This window comes from Marmota marmota, unplaced genomic scaffold (genome assembly GCF_001458135.2).
Source record: "Marmota marmota marmota unplaced genomic scaffold, marMar, whole genome shotgun sequence".
Classification (NCBI taxonomy): Eukaryota; Metazoa; Chordata; class Mammalia; order Rodentia; family Sciuridae; genus Marmota; species Marmota marmota.
Window position 1 is genome coordinate 1,334,483 of NW_026000316.1, and position 19,058 is coordinate 1,353,540.

The window sequence follows — 19,058 nt, forward strand, 5'->3', positions numbered from 1 at the left end:
TCATTCATTTTTTTTTTTTTGTCCAGAAGAGCCTGAGAGAAGGAATAAGCCTAGCTGATAGGAAGGGAACCTCATAAAACTTGAGACAGAAGAGACTTCTTGACATTAGAATCACAAGGCATCATTATGTAATATGACAAGAAACCTATATTTTCAGCAGCAGAACCTTTTCGTCAAATAAAATTATCCCAAACTATTATATAGAAAACAATTATCTTTTTCCTTCTACCCCACCTTCAGATAGCTCTTGAGGCTGGACAAAATCCTCCAGTCCAGCAGGAAGAATGCTTGAGTAAAAGTCAAGGTTCTCATTTGATATAGGTACTTACATACATGTGAGTCATTAAGTTGTAAAATAACACTAGTCTTTCAAGCTGAAAGGCTTACTGAGATGTTCCAAAATATTTTGGAAAAAATGAAGCAGGGGGCTAGGGTTGTGGCTCAGCAGTAGAGTGCTCGCCTAGCACATGTGAGGCCCTAGGTTCGATCCTCAGCATCATATAAAAATAAATAAAGATATTGTGTCCAACCAAAAAATAAATATTAAAAAAAAAGAATGAAGCAGTCCAAATGCATCTCTTTCATTGTTTTTCATAGGTACGCTAGAATCAAAAGGAAGATGGCAGAGCCCTGGCTCCTATACATTTTGATAAAGCTGAACCTTCTCTTCCTGGGGTCAAGTTTTGTCATATGGGCATCTCTTCTGCAGGCATCACCAACTGTGAATTTTACACTGGTAGAGCAGAGAAGATTTTGCCACAGCTACTCAAATCAAAGGAAGATAGGCAGTTAATGGTTGCTGTGGTGAACCCAGCCTGCGCTGGACTGCGTAAGGAGGAATGGATTAGTTGGATGTTCCCTATGATGTCTTCCCAGCTTTGATTCCTCATTCCCACACCATGCTAAGGGGGCTCTTGGTGTACTAATTATCAGCTTCTCCTCTATTCCTAACCAATCCTATGTCCTTGTCAGTTAGGAGTTCATGATAATGTGACCATGATAGGTTAATTATGTTAATAAGTTATTTTTTCCATCAGATTACCAGGTGGTTCAAGCAATTCGAAACTGCAGGGCCATCCGCACTCTAGTTTTTGTTTCCTGCAAGCCCCATGGTGAAACCACAAGGAACATCATTGAGTGAGTCTTGGCTTCTTGTTAAAAATTACTTTTTCTTGGGCTGGGATTGTGGCTCAGTGATACAGCGCTCGCTTAGCACGGGCGGGACCCAGGTTCGGTTCTCAGTACCACATTAAAAAAATATATATAAATAAAGGCATTATGTTGTGTCCATCTATAAAAAAAATTCTCTCTCTCTCCTTAAAAAAATTACTTTTTCTTATTATCAAAGTAATCCATGCTTACTGTGCACAATTTAGAAAATGTAGAGAGGCATAAAGAAAACTAAAAGAAAAAAAAATTATACCACTTTTAAAAGTCATTTAAGGTCCTGGTCTAGGTTGGGGCAAGACAGGCACTAACTTTGGGTATGTAGTTTTAAGAGGTTGTCAAATTTCAGTAATTGAGATAAAATTTTAATACAATATTTTAATTATTTTTCTTTATTTTGAGTACTGGGGCTTGAACTCAGGTGCTTTACCACTGAGCTATATCGCCAGCCCTTTTTTTTATTTAAGAGTCTACACATGAAAATATGTGGTATTTGTCTTTCTGTGTCTTATTTAACATAACATAGGAATGAACATAGGTGTTCCACTATCTCTTGGATAAGATGATTTCATTTCTTGAATATGATTGTCATATTTACCAAAAGTGGAATAGCTGAATTATATAACAGATCTATTTTTAGTTTGTTGAGGAAACTCTAAATTGTTCCCTAGTGGCTATACTAATGTACATCCCCACCAACACTGTATTAGAGTTCCTTTTTCTCCACATTCTCATCAGCATTTAATTTTTGTCTTTTTTTATAGTAGTCATTTTACCTGGGATGACATGACATTTCATTGTGGTTTTGACTTCCATTTACATCATTGCTCATGTTATTGAGCAATTTTGCCTAATTTTGTTGATCATTTTGAATTTTTTCTTTTGAGAAGTGTCCATTCATATAATTTATCCTTTTTTTCCCCCTTTTGGTGTTAGGGATTAAACCTAGGGTGCTTAATCACGGAGTGATATCCCTAGCCTTTTTATTTTATTTCAAGATGTGATCTCACTAAGTTGCTGGATTGACCTCAAACTTGAAATCCTCCTGCCTCATCCTATTGAGTTTCTAGGATTTCAGGTGTGCACCACCACACCTGGCCATTTGCCCATTTTTTAAATGGGATTAATTTTGTCAGGTATTACATTTTTGAGTTCCTTATATGTTCTAGATATTAATTCTTTGTTGGTTGAATAGTTTGCAAATATTTTCTCTCATCCTGTAGGTTGTCTCATTGCTAGTTGTTTTGTTTACTGTGTAGAAGTACTGGGGAGGGTGAGATGAGGGGGATTATTGAGAGGTTGGATGACAGGTACCAAAATGTAGTTCATTAGAATTAGTAAGTTTTAGTGTTCTATACCACAGTGGGGGAACTATAGTTCACAATAACCTACTGTATATTTTATGAATAACTACAAGTGAGGAGCTTTAAGCCTCCAAACACTGATGATAAGGAGATGGAAATTTTAACTATCCTGATTTGATCAGTACATATTATATACATGAAATATCACACTGTATTCCATAAATATGTAAAATTATTATGTGTTAATTTTAAATGCCCTTGTACTTGCTAAACCTTGTCTCAGTGCCTTACCCTAATCCTGGTATTGAGTTCAATAAAACATTTATAAAAGTAGGTGACTAGCCTGTAGGCTGGAACTTTCCAATTTGATATTCTAAAATATTGCATCATAGTATTATATTGATTACTGGGATTTTTAATGGCCTGTTAAATTTTGCTTTAAATGCTTATAACTCACTTCATTCTAGTTTTGGCCCTGGTCAGCCATTTTGATTTTTGCAATTGAACCCATGGTTTCATACACACTATGTAAGCATCCTACCACTGACCTACATCCCTAGCCCAGATTAGGTTTTTTTTTTTTTATCATTGTTTTTTCTTTCTCTTCAGTTTTCTTTAGGTTTATTGTTCCTTTTTAGCTTGTGGACTTGAAAATTAAGTTGGCTGGGAATGTAGCTCACTTGTAGGTAGAGTGCTTGCCTGGCATGTGTGAAGTCCTGGGTTCAATCTCCAGTCCTGCCAAAAAAAAAAATCCATAAGTTAATGAACTATGAAACAAAAAAATCTGTTAAATTTGACATGTAAACAATAAGAAATTCTTAGAAAAAAATATAAAGCTGGGCGTAGTGGTATAATCCTGTAATCACGGTGATTATGGAGGCTGAGGCAGGAGGATGGCAATTTTGAGGCCAGACTGGCAACGTAGAATCAGTCTTACAAAGGGCTGAGAGTGTAATTCAGAGGTGTATCACTCCCTGGATTTGATCTCTAGTACTGCCCAAAACAAAAAGGTAATTAAATATGAAGGGGTAAAACAAAACCATGAAGTCATAAATGAGAAAAACGGCAAATCTGTGGATTTTGTACCAGGGATTGAACTCAGGGGCACTCAATCACTGAGCCACATCCCCAGCCCTGTTTTGTATTTCATTTAGAGACAGGGTCTCACTGAGTAGCTCAGGGCCTCACTAAGTTGCTGAGGCTGCTTTGAATTTGTGGTTGTCCTGCCTCAGCCACCCAAGCCACTGGGATTACAGGTGTGTGCCACTATACCCGGCTTAAAATATTTCTGAATGTGTAGTGAAGGTGGCATCTTAAATGTGGAGGAAAAGATGAACTAACTATTCAATAAATGGTGTTGGACAGCCATGTAGCCATGGCAAAAGAAAAAAAAAAAGCCATAAACCCAGGATAAATCAGAAACTAATCAAAGATTTAAATGGTAAAATGGGGGAGAACCATAACTTCACCCTAAGACATCGTAGCATTCATTATAATCTTCGCATGCAGAAGCCATCTCTGAGAATTCAGAAGCCATGTGATAAAAGGTTGTTCTATCTGACTATATAAAAATATAATTGTGTGTTGCTTAACTACAGGAATATGATCTGAGAAATGAGTCATTTGGTGATTTTTTTCCAGTAAGCATAGAGTATACTTACACAAACCATGATGGCTAAGATGTTACTAAGTGAAATAAGCTTATGTGACCACTGTAAAAAATGCAGTCTGTTGTTGACTGAAATGTCATTATGAGGCACATGTAACTTCTCCTTTTGTTATACTATACACAGAAATGAATTCAAAATGTGTCTTAAAACTAAAGAACTCTTAGAAGAAAACCAATATGATTTTATGTCTCTGTGACCTTAGATTAAGCTTTTGATGTGACATCAAAAGCCCAAGGACAAAAATAATGTATTGAAATAATAAAAAAGAATTTTGTGCTTCAAATGATAGCATCAAGAAAGTAAAAAGTTGCCGGTTGCAGTGGTGCATGCCTGTAATCTCAGCAGCTTGGAGGTTGAGGCAAAAGGATCTTGAGTTCAGAACCAGCCTCGGCAACTTAGGCCCTAAGCAACTCTGTGACACCTGTCTCTAAATAAGATATTAAAAAAGGGCTGGGGAAGTGGCTCAGTGGTTAAATGCCCCTGGGTTCAATCCCTGGTAACCCCCCCCCCCAAAAAAAAAGTCAACCCATGGAATAGGAAAAAGAATTGCAAAAATATATGCAAAAGCCAGACACAAAAGACCACATATTGTATGATTCCATTTATACGACATGTCTACAATAGGCAAATCTATGAAACTTAATAGATTTGTGGTTACCTAGGGTGGAGGTGGGTTCTGGGGAGACATGGTATGTGATTGCTAAGAGGTGCATGGAATATTGGGCTAATGAAATGAAAGTGATCCAAAATTGATTGTGATGATGGATGCACAACTCTGTGAATATACTAAAAATCACTGAATTGTAAATGGGTAAGCTATATTGTATGTGAATTCTATCTCAATAAAACTTAAGTCAGTAACTTACACATGATGAAAAGCTCCATAAGCAATGACAGAAGACAAAAAAAATTTGTAGTTTATATCACAAAAACTTCTTAGTCTATAGCAGACTCCTGGAAATCAATAAGAAAAAGAACAACAGTGCAGCAGAAAAATAAATAGGATATGAAAAGGGCATTTTATAAATGGGTTACAAACCATGAAATGTCTCTCCCATAGTAATTGAAATGAAATTAAAAGTATATTGAGATACCACTTTTTACATCTCAGATTGGCAAAAGTATAAAAGTTTGATATGCACGGTTGGCAATAATATGAGATAACATGCATTTAAAAAACTAACTGTGGTAAATTGAGCACTAACCCTATGGAAATTGGTACTATCCATTTGGAGGGAAATTTAGAAATATAGATTAAAATTACAGAAGTATATATACCCTTAGAACCAGAAATTCCATTCCTGAGGCTTTATTCTACAGGTAAAATTCATACATGTAAAGTGACTATAAAGTTATTGCAGTGTTTTAACAGCAAAAGATTAAATAGACTAAAGACCATCAGAAAAGAACTGATTAAATCAAGTGTGCTTATCCACACAATAGAATGTCATACTAGTATGAAAACGAATGACTATGTTGTCTATGAAAATCTCTAGGGTGTGTTATTTTAACAGCTTTATTGATATAGAATTCATGTGTCATACAATTCACCCAGTTGAAGGATATGATTCAATGAATTTTGATATGTTCTTAGATCGTGAAGATGGCTACTCAAGTCTAATTCCAGAATGTTTTTGTCATCTCAAAAATGAACCCTGTACCTATTGAAATCATTTACTTACCTCCTACCACCACCCTCTGGTCCTAGGAAATCACTATTCTGTCTCTATAGATTTGCCTACTCTGGGCATTTCATACACATCAAATCCTATATTGTATGAGTCTTTGCATCTGATTTCTTTCAAATAGCATAATGTTTGCAAAGTTGTTCCTTCCAAAACTTATTTTTTCCTTATTGTATTAAAAATGTTCTATTGTGAATGTAATACTGAATATCTTTGTCTTGTACTTGATTTTTTTTTTTTATTTTGGCGATGGGAAAGGGGATACTTGACCACTGAGCCACATCTCAGTCTTATTTTGTATTTTATTTAGAGACAGGGTCTCACTGAGTTGCTTAGCACCTCGCTTTTGCTGAGGCTGGCTTTGAACTCGCGATCCTCCTGCTTCAACCTCCTGAGCTGCTGGGATTACAGGCTTGAGCCACCATTTTAATGGAACAGTACTGCTTAAACTTGAGTGTTATCCAGGGAAACAAACACTCTTCCACTTTCCTTGGGTTTAAACTGTTAACAACCTTTTTTAGAACAGTTTAGTTGTACATGTCTTAAGGCCTTAAAAAAATATAGGCTCTTCAACTTAGCAGTTCCACTAAATAACTAAAATTATGTGCAAAGCTATAACTACTTATATTCACAGAGGGACTTTTTGAAATAGCAAAAGGTTAGAGGCAGCTTAGATTTCCAGTAGCAAGCAATTATATAAATAAACTGTTACATCTATCTAGTGAAATGGCATATCGCCAGTAAAAGTGCAGTAGCTTTACCTATAATGGAGAGGTGCTCATGATGTGTGAAGAAGCGCGTTGTAAAGCAGTACGAACTAAGTACAATGCACCTTCATCTTTAAAAATCAACTTAAATACACATAATTTGTAAGGTATACACTGAAAAGTTTGGAGTGATGATTCTTCTGGAGTTTATAAGTGAATTTTTGTTCTTTTTTGTCTGACTGCATTTTCTGTAATGAGCCATTGTGAAAGGGGGGGGAAGTGATCTACTTTGAAAATTTCAATGGAGTGAATATAATTCAGTGAATATTTAGTAATTGCCTTCTGTATGCAAATCATACAGAACAGTACCTGACTTAGGCTTCACATTCCATTTACCAAATATATGTTGAACTCCTGTCACATCTGGGAACACAGATGAATGATAAATGGTTTTTGCTTCATTTATATCCTCAGAAATATTATACAGATGGTCTTTACCTTATGATGGTTGGATTTTTTTTATGATGGTGTGAAAGGTATACACATTCAGTGAAAACCACACTTTGAATTTTCATCATTTTTTGAGCTAGCAATACCATGATGCTGGGCAGCAGCAGCAGACCACATCTCCCAGTCACATGATTACCAAAGGATCTTTTTTTTTTTTTTTTTTTTTTTTTGATACTGTGGGATTGAACCCAGGGCTTTGTGCATGTTAAGCATATGCTCTAACCTAGCCTGTGGAATGTACTTTTGACTTAATATTTGCAGCTTACTATGGGTTTATCAGGACATAAAACCTCATCATAAGTTGAGGAGCATCTGAACTCCAGTTAAGAAGATGGATAAGGGGCTGGGGTCGTACCTCTGTGGTAGAGCATTTGCCTGACATATGTGAGGCACTGGGTTCGATTATCAGCACCACAAATAAATAAAGGTTCACTGACAATTAAAATAATTTTAAAAAGATGGATAAGAAAAAACATTACATTTGGGGTTGGAATTGTAGCTCAGTGGTAGAGCTCTTGCCCCTCATGCAGGAGGCACTGGGTTCAGTCCTCAGCACTACATAAAAATAAAGACATTGTGTCCATCTGCAAATAAAAATTAAAAAAAAAGAAAAAACATTACATTAAATATGATGAACTAGATATATGAGAGAAACATGGGATGTTTGGGAACACAAAGGAAAGGCTTCCATTTTAAGCAGGTTTTTTTTCTTCTTACTACTGGGTATTGAACTCAGGGGCATTCAACCACTGAGCCACATCCCCAGCCCTTTTTTGTATTTTATTTAGAGACAGGGTCTCGGAGTTTCTTAGGGCCTCACTAAGTTGCTGAGGCTGGCTTTGAACTCGTGTCCTGCCTCAGCCTCCAGAGCCACTGAGATTACAGGTGTGCACCAAAGTGCCCTGTTCATTTTCAGCATTTGTGTTCTTGTATGTACTTTTGTTTCTAGAAATCAATATGATTTGTTTTTACAGGCTGTGCTGTCCTCCAAACTCTGCTAAGAAGCTTCTAGGTGAGCCTTTTGTCCTGCGCCGAGCTGTACCTGTGGATTTGTTTCCCCATACCCTGCACTGCGAGCTGGTGCTCCTCTTTACTCGATAAGAAGCCTCCTAGAACACTGAAGGTTATTTGTTGAGGCTGAAATGTTGGAAACTTCCAGGTTTGTGATATTGTTACACTGCAGACTCTGAGAACATTACTAGGGAAACTAGTCTTTGGATCATGAACAGGAAGAATATAGTAGGCTCCTGTTTGAGGCAGATTTAACCTTAATTGTTAGGTTCCTCTGATTATTCATGTTTGCCAAGTTTTGACCACTCACCACATCTTGGACCTGGATTTAGACTTCTCCCTTCCTTTTCCTATCAGCTGACATAGATCCCTTGGCACCAGTTTATAGTCTTGTTTCCTCCTTCTGATTCTGCTTGCAGCATGACAACTGAGTTTTTTTAGCAGGTGATAATAATTTCACATTGCCTGGGATCTGTGCATTTTCTTAGAGATTTTACTATTTCTAGATATTTTTAAGACTTAAAAGGTCATGAGATAATCAAGAGTTAGAACTTGAAACATACATAGCTTTTTTAAAAAAAGCAGAGCCAGCTGCTATAGTGATTGTAGGGTGACTAAATGATCATTAGTAGAGATTCATTCCTTTGGTTTTCTAGGATTTGAGGCTTGTTGAATAACCTTTAAAATATGGCTTTCTCTAGGAACAACCAATTAGATCTTACCCACAGAAGGAGATTGAATTATTGGGGAGACCCCAAGGGAAGGGAGGTTTTCAAAGAAGAGATCAAATACCTGTAATTGTGCTGTGTAGTATGAAGGCAGAAAGCTACAGAATCTGGAGCTATTATAATATGTATTACAATAAAGTATATATGGAAAACTGACTTCAAAATTCTCTAGTTCATGATTTCTTCAATTCTGGAGTTTTTCTTGAACAGTTGCCCACCAACACAGATTATGTTTTGACTTTTTAATACTCTAAGGATATGTAATTTAGCAATCATTGCGTAATTTAAAAAATGATATCAGGTCAACTGGTATTTGTAATTCTGAGTCCTAAATACTTCTAGAGAAGCCTCTTTATCAGAAAAATACATGTTGAAGCTACTATATTTTATTTTCTTTTCTTTTATGAGATGGTCAGTCAGGTGCAGCTACAAAAGGAGACACAAGAGAGGCTCCAGAAAACAGTATCTATTATCTCACAGGTCCTAGGGACAGGAGGCATTCCATATCACTCAGGGACACATAAAAAAGACACCAAGGTTGTCAGGAGGTAGGAGGCAAGAGCAAGGGGAAGGTTTAGGCCATAGTCTTTACTGGGGATTCTTCTGGAAAGATAAGGAAGGGTGAACAGTTTAGGATTAACTAGTTTGAACAATTGTGACAGGCTTGAGCTATAGGTGTGGTTTCTAGTTGTCTGGTACTTTGCCCTAGGATGATTCGGGTAGAATAATGTTGTTTCTTGGAGTACACCAACCAGATAGAGGTGGTAGGGCTCTGAATTGGGTCCCTTTGTATATAAAGGACATTGCTACAGTTGGGACTTTGGGGCACATTATAGATCCAATGTGTTGAAGGCTTGATCCACAGCCTGTGGAACGATTGTGAGATGGTGGAACTTTTAGGAGGTGGAGCCTGGTGGAAGGAAATTAAGTCATTGAGGTCATCCCCTCAAAAAGGACTGGGGCATCCTGGACATCTATTCTCTTTGCTTCCTGGCCACCATGAGGTAAACAGCTTTTCTCTACATTATGTGCTCCCTGCCATGATATTGTTCTTTTCCCTAGGCCCAGAAGCAATGGGGCCAAGTGACTTTGAACTGAAACCTCTGAAATCATGAACCAAACAAATCTTTTTGTCACAGTGATGGAAAGTTGATTAACAGGCACCTTCTGCCTACACCCTTAAGGTAGCAAGAATTAGATAACTCTAGGAAGGGCAGTCTCTGCAACCAAAAAGGTGTTTTGTTTTTTTTTTAAAGCCATCAAAAGAGCATAATACACACACACACACACACACACACACACCTCACATATTACGATGACTATTCATTTTAATAGAAGGAAATAATCTAAAATGATTAAGCCTTTGCTTATGGTAGTCAACTAAGTTTTTGTTTTCTCTACTTCCTCATGTTTTAATTTTATGTAATAGGAAACAGAAACATGTATATATGCACATATATATAAGCATACATATTTTATATATATATTTAATATTGAAACATATATTTAAAAAAAATTCCCCATCTTTTGGGGTTACATTTTGAAGATTTTTTAAAATATATTTTTAGATGTTGAAGGACCTTTATTTTATTTATTTATTTATATGTGGTTGCAGAGGATCAAACCCAGTGCCTCACATATGCTAGACAAGTGCTCTATCACTGAACCACAACCCCAGCCCTTGAAAAGATTTTTATAACCGAAGAATTTTAAAATTTAGATTTTGTTTTGTTTGTAGTTCTGGGGATAAAACCTAGGGTTTCACACATGATAGGCACATGCTATACCACTGAACTACAACCTTGGTCCCTGAATTTATAATGCAACTATATCCCCCCTCCCAATATGAGTAAATGGCGACAGCATCTACCCGTTATCTAAGCCAGAAACCAGAGTTCTCTTATTCCTGTTTTAACTGCCTAAAAGGTAGATTTCCACCTGTATATATTTTTACTTTTTTGGTACTGGGGATTAAACACAGGGGTGCTTAACTACTGAGCCACTTCCCCAACCATTTTTTATATTTTATTTAAAGACAGTCTTGCTGAGTTGCTTAGGGCCTTGTTACGTTGCTGAGGCTGGCTAGCTTTGAACTTGCAATCCTCCTGTCTTAGCCTCCCAAGCTGCTAGGATTACAGGCATGCACCACTGTACCTGGCTCTACCTGGTTATTTCCTCTAAATATTCCAAACTCAAAGTATTCAATGTTGAGTCCTTTCTTTTCCCTGAACCTGTTCTTCCTCCTCTATTCCTATTCTTAATGAATATACCAGTCTACAGAGTCATTGGAGTGAGAAGCCTAGGAATGATCTGAATTATCCTGTACTATTGCCCTCATCTAATTTATCATCAAATTGCCGACCCTGCAGGCTATAATCATTTCTCACCAGATTTTTATTGCAAAAGTCATCTTTCCAACTGATGTTGTTTATATCCATTCCTTATCCCCTTTCCATTCCGAAAATTCTCTACAGCCTGGGTGATTTTTCTCTAAAATGCACATTGCATTATGTTTCTCCATTGCTTTCAAAATCTGTCATTGGCTTATTACTATTTTTAAAATAAAGTACTAAACTCCTTTATGAACCTGAAAAGCCACTTCATAATATAGGGAGCCTCATTTCTCTGTACACATTGAATAACTTTTCCTAAAGACAAATTTCTTCCATTTTGGTCCTTTTAAAATTCTGTTTCCTGGCTGGGTGTGGTTGCACATGCATGTAATCCCAGCAACTCAGGAGGCTGAGGCTAGGAGGATCATGAGTTCAAACTAGCCCCAGCAACTTAATGAGGCCCTAAGCAACTTAGCAAGATCCTGTCTCAAATAAGAAAAATAAAATGGCTAGGGATGTAGATTTAAAAGAACAAAAAAACTGTTTCCTCAACTTTTTTTCCTTACCTCTTCTGGCTAACTCATCTGTTTTTTAAACTTGGATATTTTTCTTTGAAGGGATATCTAATGGATGGATAAATACAGGATTGGCTATGGACAATTTCCTTCCTCATTATTTTGTTATTTTATATCCTGTTAGCTCATTTTAGAATTGGGCTTTCATCAATTTTATTATGAAAAATTTCAGGCATAAAAGAAAATTGAAAGATGAGTACAACAAACAGCTGTAAATCTGCCACCAAGATTCAATAAATGTTAACATGTTGTGTTAATATAACATGTGTAAATTTTTTTAATATTACATTTATAATTGTAGATGGACACAGTACCTTTATTTATTTATTAATGTGGTGTTGAGAATCGAACCTAGTGCATCACACATGCTAGGCAAACGCTCTACCACTGAGCTACAACCCCAGCCCTGAGTAAATGTTTTTTAATAAACCATTTGAAAGTGAATTTGTAAGTACCTTGACACTTAACTTTTAAATACCTCATCATCTTGTAAGCATAAAGACATTTTTGTACATAACCATAATAACATAAGCCCAGCTAAGAAAATTAACAGGTTCTCAGCACTTGTTACCAAGAAAATATGTAGTCCATTGCTTCATAAAGTGTGATCTAGATTACCTTGTGGTTCATAGATATGATGGAGTTTGCACTAGAGTTTCTATCAGAGTACAACATTCTTCATCCAGAAAGTCATTACAAGAAGAAAACAGTTAAAGTAACCAGGATACTTAATAGCATGGTTTATTTACATGCATGACCTGGCTGAGTAGGTGTATATTCAATTTCCCCCAAAAGTCTTTCATGGCCAATTCATTCTTTGTATTTGGTTGTGTCTTTTCAGTCTTTTCAAATCTAGTACATTCTCCCCATCTTTTTAATTTTCATGGCATTGGCAATTGAACCCAGGGGCACTTTATCACCAATCTACAACCCCAACCCTTTCTATTTTTAATTCTGATACAGGGTCTCAGTAAGTTGCTGAGCATCTTGCAAAGTTGCTGAGGCTTACCATGAATTTGTGATCCACCTGCCTCATTCTCTTGAATCACTCTTTGTGGCACTGACTTCTTGAGAACCAGGCCTGTCCCATGTTATGGATTTGTTTGACCATAGTCTAAAAACTATCCTGGTTTGCCTTGTACTCTTGCCATTTTGAGCAAGCACTAATTCTGCATCTGGGGAATCCCATTAGTCTTGGGTAAATCAGGATGGTTTGTTTTCTTATGGGGTTTTTAATTCCTTCTTCCAACCCATGAATTTCTTGTAAACTGGAAATTAGGTCAAATTGCTTGATTAGATCCAGATTAGAATATTTTTGAAAATATCTATAATTATGTGTGTGTGGAACTGAGAATGGAACCCAGGGCCTAGCAGTTGTTACACAAGCACTGAGCCATATACCCAGTCCTGTTTTTTTTTTTAATCCTGGTACCAGGCCAAAAAAAAAAACAAAAAAAAAAACAGGAGCACTTGACCACTGAGCCACGTCCCCAACTGGTACCTTGCAACTGGTACTTGCAACACTCCTGTTTCCAACAACCTCTTAGCTAAAGATTTTAGCATCCATTTATTACTATTTTTTTTAGTTTTTAAGATTTTCTGATAGTAATTCAATTGGGAGTTGTACGATCTTGATTTCCTAATTCAGTCATTCACTGTTTATAGCTGATATTCTACTGTAAAAATGAGCTTTTCCTCATCTATAGGGCATTAACTAGTTTCTTCAAAAAGGCAAGGGAAGTGTATATAATCCTTTCCATTTAAATACAAATTTTCATAGCAAGAAGTTCATATATCATTGCCAATTATGGCAGTTTTTTAAAATATCACTTGTTTTTTTTTTTTATTTAATTTCAGTGTTATGTATTCAGCTTCTTTAATTTTGGTCCTGGGGGTTGAACTAGGGGGCACTCAACCACTGAGCCACATCCCAGTCCTATTTTGTATTTTATTAGAGACAGGGTCTCACTGAGTTGCTCAGTGCCTTGCTTTTGCTGAGGCTGGCTTTGAACTCCAATCCTCCTGCCTCAGCCTCCTGAGCTGTGGGATTACAGGCATGTGCCACTGTGCCCAGCTATTTAGCTCATTTTCTTTGCTCAATTTTTTTCCAGTTTGGCCAGGGGGAGTCCCTTTAGGCTGGTTCCCATTTCCTTTAGACATGGCTTCATTGGTCTTTGAACCCATCCTTAGATTTTGGCACAAGATTCCCAGGCTCATTGTGCATTTTTCCTGCCCTAGTCCTGGAACCAGCCATTTCCAATGAGCCCTGGTTCCTTTTAATGTACAATTATATTTAGAAACCAAGATCCAGATGCTGGGTTTTTCAGGCAAAATCTAATCTTGTAGTACTGTATTCTAATATGTGAGATGTATGATCTTCTTTCTGTAAAATATCTATTCTATAGCAATGGATTGTTCACTTAACAGCACATTAGTATCACCTAGAGAATAATGAAAAAAATACCGATGCCTGGGTCCCAGATATCCCAATTTAATTGGTTTGGGGAAGGGCTCAGGCACCAGTATTTTTGAAATGCACCCCCTACCCCAAGATTCTAATGTGCAGTCAACGATGAGAACCAGTGATCTAGGTTGGGCTTTAAGTGTGGTCTCTGGACTAGCAGCTTTAGCATAACTTGGGTGCTTATTACAGATATTATCAAGCTCCAACTTAGCTAAATCAAACATTGGGGTTGGGCCCAGCAGTCTGTTTTAACATGCTGTATAGGTGTTTGTGATACATACTCAAGTTTGAGAACCACTGGTTTATAGCAACTGTTCTCAGCCTTGTTTGCACACTCTAATCATCTGAGGACTTTTTTTTTAAGTACCAGGAATTGAACCCAGGTGTGCTTTACTACTGAGCTACATCCTCTGTCCATTTTAATTTGAAACAGGTTCTCACTAAATTGCTTAGAGCCTTGCTAAGTTGCAGAGACTGGTTTTGAATGTGTGATCCTCCTGCCTCAGCTTCCTGAGTCTCTGGGATTACAGGCCTGTTCCACCGTGCCCTGCTCCTGAGGACCTTTTAAAACAGATTCCTAAGCATCATCGCCTCAGAGGTTCTGATTTAATTCATTTTGGGTATGACCTAGTATCACTAAAGTTTCTGTCTTCACACTCAATGTCTGGTGTGATGAGAAAAAGTGCACATAAAATTGTAGGTTTAAAAAAGAAAAGAAAAGACAAGAAAACAGGCTGGGCACAGTGGTGCATGCCTATAATCTCAGGAGCCTGGGGCAGGAAGATAGCTAGTTCAAAGACAGCCTCAGCAAAAGCGAGGCACTAAGAAACTCAGTGAGTTGTCTGTAAATAAAATACAAAATAGGGCTGGGGATGTGACTCAGTGGCAGAGCACCCCTGAGAGTTCAGTCACAGGTACTAAAAAAAAAAAGTGATTTGTAGGTCAAATATCTTGTCTGCTTCTTCCTCCTCTAGACTTTACAGTCTTTTGTAAAGATTTTCATCCCTTTTAAGCATTTACTTTTCCCTTGCTTCATATAATTGTTTAGGTTATTGTGGTAGAAAGTGGGGATTAGGTACCATCAGTTGCAAGTAATTCTAGCTAAGCCATAAAATTAACTCTCAAACACACAAGGGAAATGTGAGCTCACTTAAAGTAGGATAGTTTTTTTAAGGGTTTACTCAACCTATTTCCTTTTTTCTTGCTTCTCCTTAGACTCATCTTAGAGTTACTGAACCATGAGTGCCAATTTTGCCATTGCCTTTATGTCATGTTTGAAGTTTCATTTAGCACAGTGATTCCCAGTCTTAACATATTGAAATCATCTGTAGAGCTTTAAAAACATCTCACAGTTTCTGGGACTTGAGCCTTACCCCCAGACATTCTTATTTAATTGGCCTAGAGTGGGGTCCAGGCATCTTGATTTTTAGGAGTTCCCAAGGTGATTCTAATGTGCAGTCATGATTGTGATCCTTTGATTAGGGCTTGGTTGCCAAAATTGTCTGCACCTTAAAATCCTCCAGGATTTTCCCCCCAAACTTCAAAGCCCAGGCCATACCCAGATTAAATGATCACAGTCCCTGGGGGTGGGACACAGGCATTGATGATTTCAATGTGCAGCCAGCATTGAGAACCACAGTGTCAGAGTCTCTGATAATGCCATTTGACTGGGGACTGAAAAGGAAAAGAGAATGACTGTCATTTGCTGAGATTTTAGTTTTCCAACCTTTCACCTTTAAGATCACATTGTAATTTATAACTTACAGGATCATTAGCCATTTTTCTAAGAAATATAATTCAAAATGGCATGCCAGTAAAGTGCAGTCATGAACCAATTGAAGCTCCCTTAGAGCTCACCAATTAATGCCAAGTGCAAAAGGATAGTTGAAATGAAATATAACTATTATGTGTGAGACTTTACATTTTTCCATCAGTGTATGTGTTTCTACATTGTAGTTCTCATTGTTTCTCCTCAAAGGAGACTAAGCTAGGTGGCAATGCCTACACATGGTCCACAGCCATATAATGAAGGAACATGTAAATATCCTTAAGTCCATTTATAACTGTTAGGGATCCTTGAGAAATTTGGAGGCCATAGACCTTAGATCTGAGGACCTGAACAAGGAATTTAAATATTTCAATAGTTATTCATAATTTGCATCTTCTGATCACTTTTAACCAAGCCAAGGAATACTTGAGAGCAAGACGGGGGTGGGTTGTATTATACTCAGCTATTAAATAGTCTCTTTTCTATTGGTGCTGTAATGATTGATAGGATAAGGACTTTATTTTGGTTTCTGTTGTATCTCTGACATCAGCATAGTACCTGAAATGTAGTAGATATTCATAGAGGTGGTGTAGCATGGTGGTCATTGGGGGCTGGTGTTGTGGCTCAGCAGTGGTACAGTGCTTGCCTAGCATGTGCAAAGGCACTGGGTTCTATCCTTAGCACCACATAAACAAATAAATAAAGGTATTGTATCCAGAACTGAAAAAAATATATTAAAAAGAACATCACTGGGATTTGACTGGGCTCAAACCTGGCTCTACCACTTATATGTTGTATGACCTTGGACAAGTTACTTAACATCTTCAACTCTGTTACCCACACCTCTCCATGTAAAATAAATGATCATAATACAGATTCTCCTTGATTTATGGGGTTCCATCTCTTTTTTCCCCCTGATACTGGGGATTGAGCCCAGGGGTGCTTGACACTGAGCCACATCCCAAGCCCCCCCCCCTTTTTTTTAAATTTTGAGACAGGGTCTTACTAAATTGCTGAGGCTGGCTTTGAACTTGTGGTCCTCCTGCCTCAGCCTCATGAGTCATTAGGATTATATAGGTGTTTGTCGTCATGCCCAATTGATGGGGTTCCGTTTCTATAAACCCATTATAGTCAAGAATATTGTAAATTGAAAATGCATTTAATTCATCTAACCTGTTGAACATCATAGCTTACCAATGCAGTGCACTGTAGAATATTTGTTTGTTTACCTGTGTGATGGTATGGCTGACTGGGAGCGTCCCAGCATCACTTAGAGTATGGAACTGCATATCCCAGGTCTGGGAAAAGATCTTGACTCAAAATCTGAAATGCTGTTTCTAATGATTGCACATCACTTTTGTACCATGATAAGTTGAGAAATTAAGCCAATCACTGAAAATTGCTACTTAATTTCAGGCAAATAAAACTAAACACATTGGAAAGAGTCCTTTCCCTGTTGGTGTGGGTGTTGCTCAGCATTTATGTTATAGTTAAATATCAGAGCTTCTAGTGCAAAGTTTAAGTACAATTTGAAGAAAAATGAAGCATAGAAAACAGGGAAGGCCACCCCTCTCATTTTGTCATCTTCATAATATTGGTTGCTAAAAATAGCCCACTTGTCAAATCCCTTTGTACTATGAGAGGTGTTAATGTAAGACATGTTTTCTGAAAATAGCTGTGATAAGGTGTCATGGATTAAGGGATTTGGTATAGAAGTGATGGAGTTCCTTCTAGGTGCAATAGCTCAGCCTCATAAATTGCTCAGAACACCTACTGGTTCACCCCTTAACCTCCTGAGAGGAAATTTGTTTCTGCCTGGGCGAGAGTTTAAAAGCTAAACATACTGTACACACTGCATGCAATCCTGAATTAGATCCTGAACAGAAAAAAGATACTGGTGGAAAAATTGAAATCTGAATAAAGTCAGTAGTAACTAGTATTATAGTAGTGTTAATGGTAGTTTTTTAAAAAATATTTTTAGCTGTAGTGGACACAATATCTTATAATGTGGTGCTGAGAATCAAATCCATTGCCTCACACAAGCTATGCAAGCACTGTACCACTGAGCCACAACCCCAGCCCTAATGTGATAGTTTTGATCAATATATCAAGTACGTAGGATGTTCCCATTAGGGAAAGCTGGGTAAAGGGTATACAGAAACTCTCTGTACTTTATTTACAACATTTCAGTGAATCTAAAATCTATTTCAAATGCAGTTCAAAAAAAAAACAAACTTGCCAAGTGCGGTGGCGCATGCCTATAGGGAGGCTGAGACAGGAGGATGGTGAGTTCAAAGCCAGCCTCAGCAATGGTGAGGTGCTGACCAACTCAGTGAAATACTGTCTCTAAATAAAATACAAAAAGTAGGGCTGGGGATGTNCAGGGGCATTTAACCACTGAGCCACATTCCCAGCCTTTTTTCTTTCTTTTTTTTTTTTTTAAGGCTGGCCTCACTCTTGTGATCCTCTTGTCTTAGCCTACCAACCCATTAAAATTACATGTGTGTGCCACTGTGCCTGCCCAAATATATTAAACTCCCATCTTGGTATTGTTTGGTTGGCTGTGGTCATGGAAGGAATTTCTCATTGTAGTGCCAATCATAAACTGGCAACTCTGTTCTGGTAGGTTCCCTGAGCATAATAGGGGAGGGGGAAAGGACCAATCCAAAGCACTAGCCCCCCTAGGCATTCAGTTCTTCTTTACTCCCTGAATCAAATCATCTGTGGAGTTAACTCCTAAACTAGCTAAAAGGTTGTAATCTAATGTGATCAGCAAGACAATTTTCTTGGGGGAAAAGAAGTACTATTAAAAACATTGCAGGAGTGGTATGGAATCTAAAATAGCTATATGCTCTTTATTCTCTTAAGTTCTTGAGAAGTGTAGTTTTATAGGTATGCTTTACATAGTTGTAATCAGCATATATACCTGTCTTATTCTGCTGTTTTCTGCTGTTTTAGCATCAGAGGTCTATTTTAGTTGCTGGAAGTGGCCAACTAGTTTGAATGTGGGACCACATGGGATTCTTGAGTTATCAGCATACAGCACAGTCTGAGTGCTTTGTTAACATTACTCTGCCCACCACCCCACAGCAAGAGCCTTGCAGGCCCCTTTGACCTGAGCTGGGTACTTCCTGGG

At 37.6% G+C, this 19,058-nt stretch overlaps 1 protein-coding gene across 1 annotated transcript in view; it reads left to right on the forward strand.

Annotated features, from left to right (window-relative positions):
- The window catches only part of Trmt2b (tRNA methyltransferase 2 homolog B), a 37,478-nt gene extending 28,540 nt beyond the window's left edge, over positions 1–8,938 (forward strand). Inside the window, 3 exon segments of the mRNA XM_048797326.1 lie at positions 607–829; positions 1,038–1,137; positions 8,018–8,938. Of these exon segments, the coding sequence (XP_048653283.1) occupies positions 607–829; positions 1,038–1,137; positions 8,018–8,144 (450 nt within the window). The 3' untranslated portion in view covers positions 8,145–8,938.
- The last annotated feature ends 10,120 nt before the right edge of the window (positions 8,939–19,058 follow it).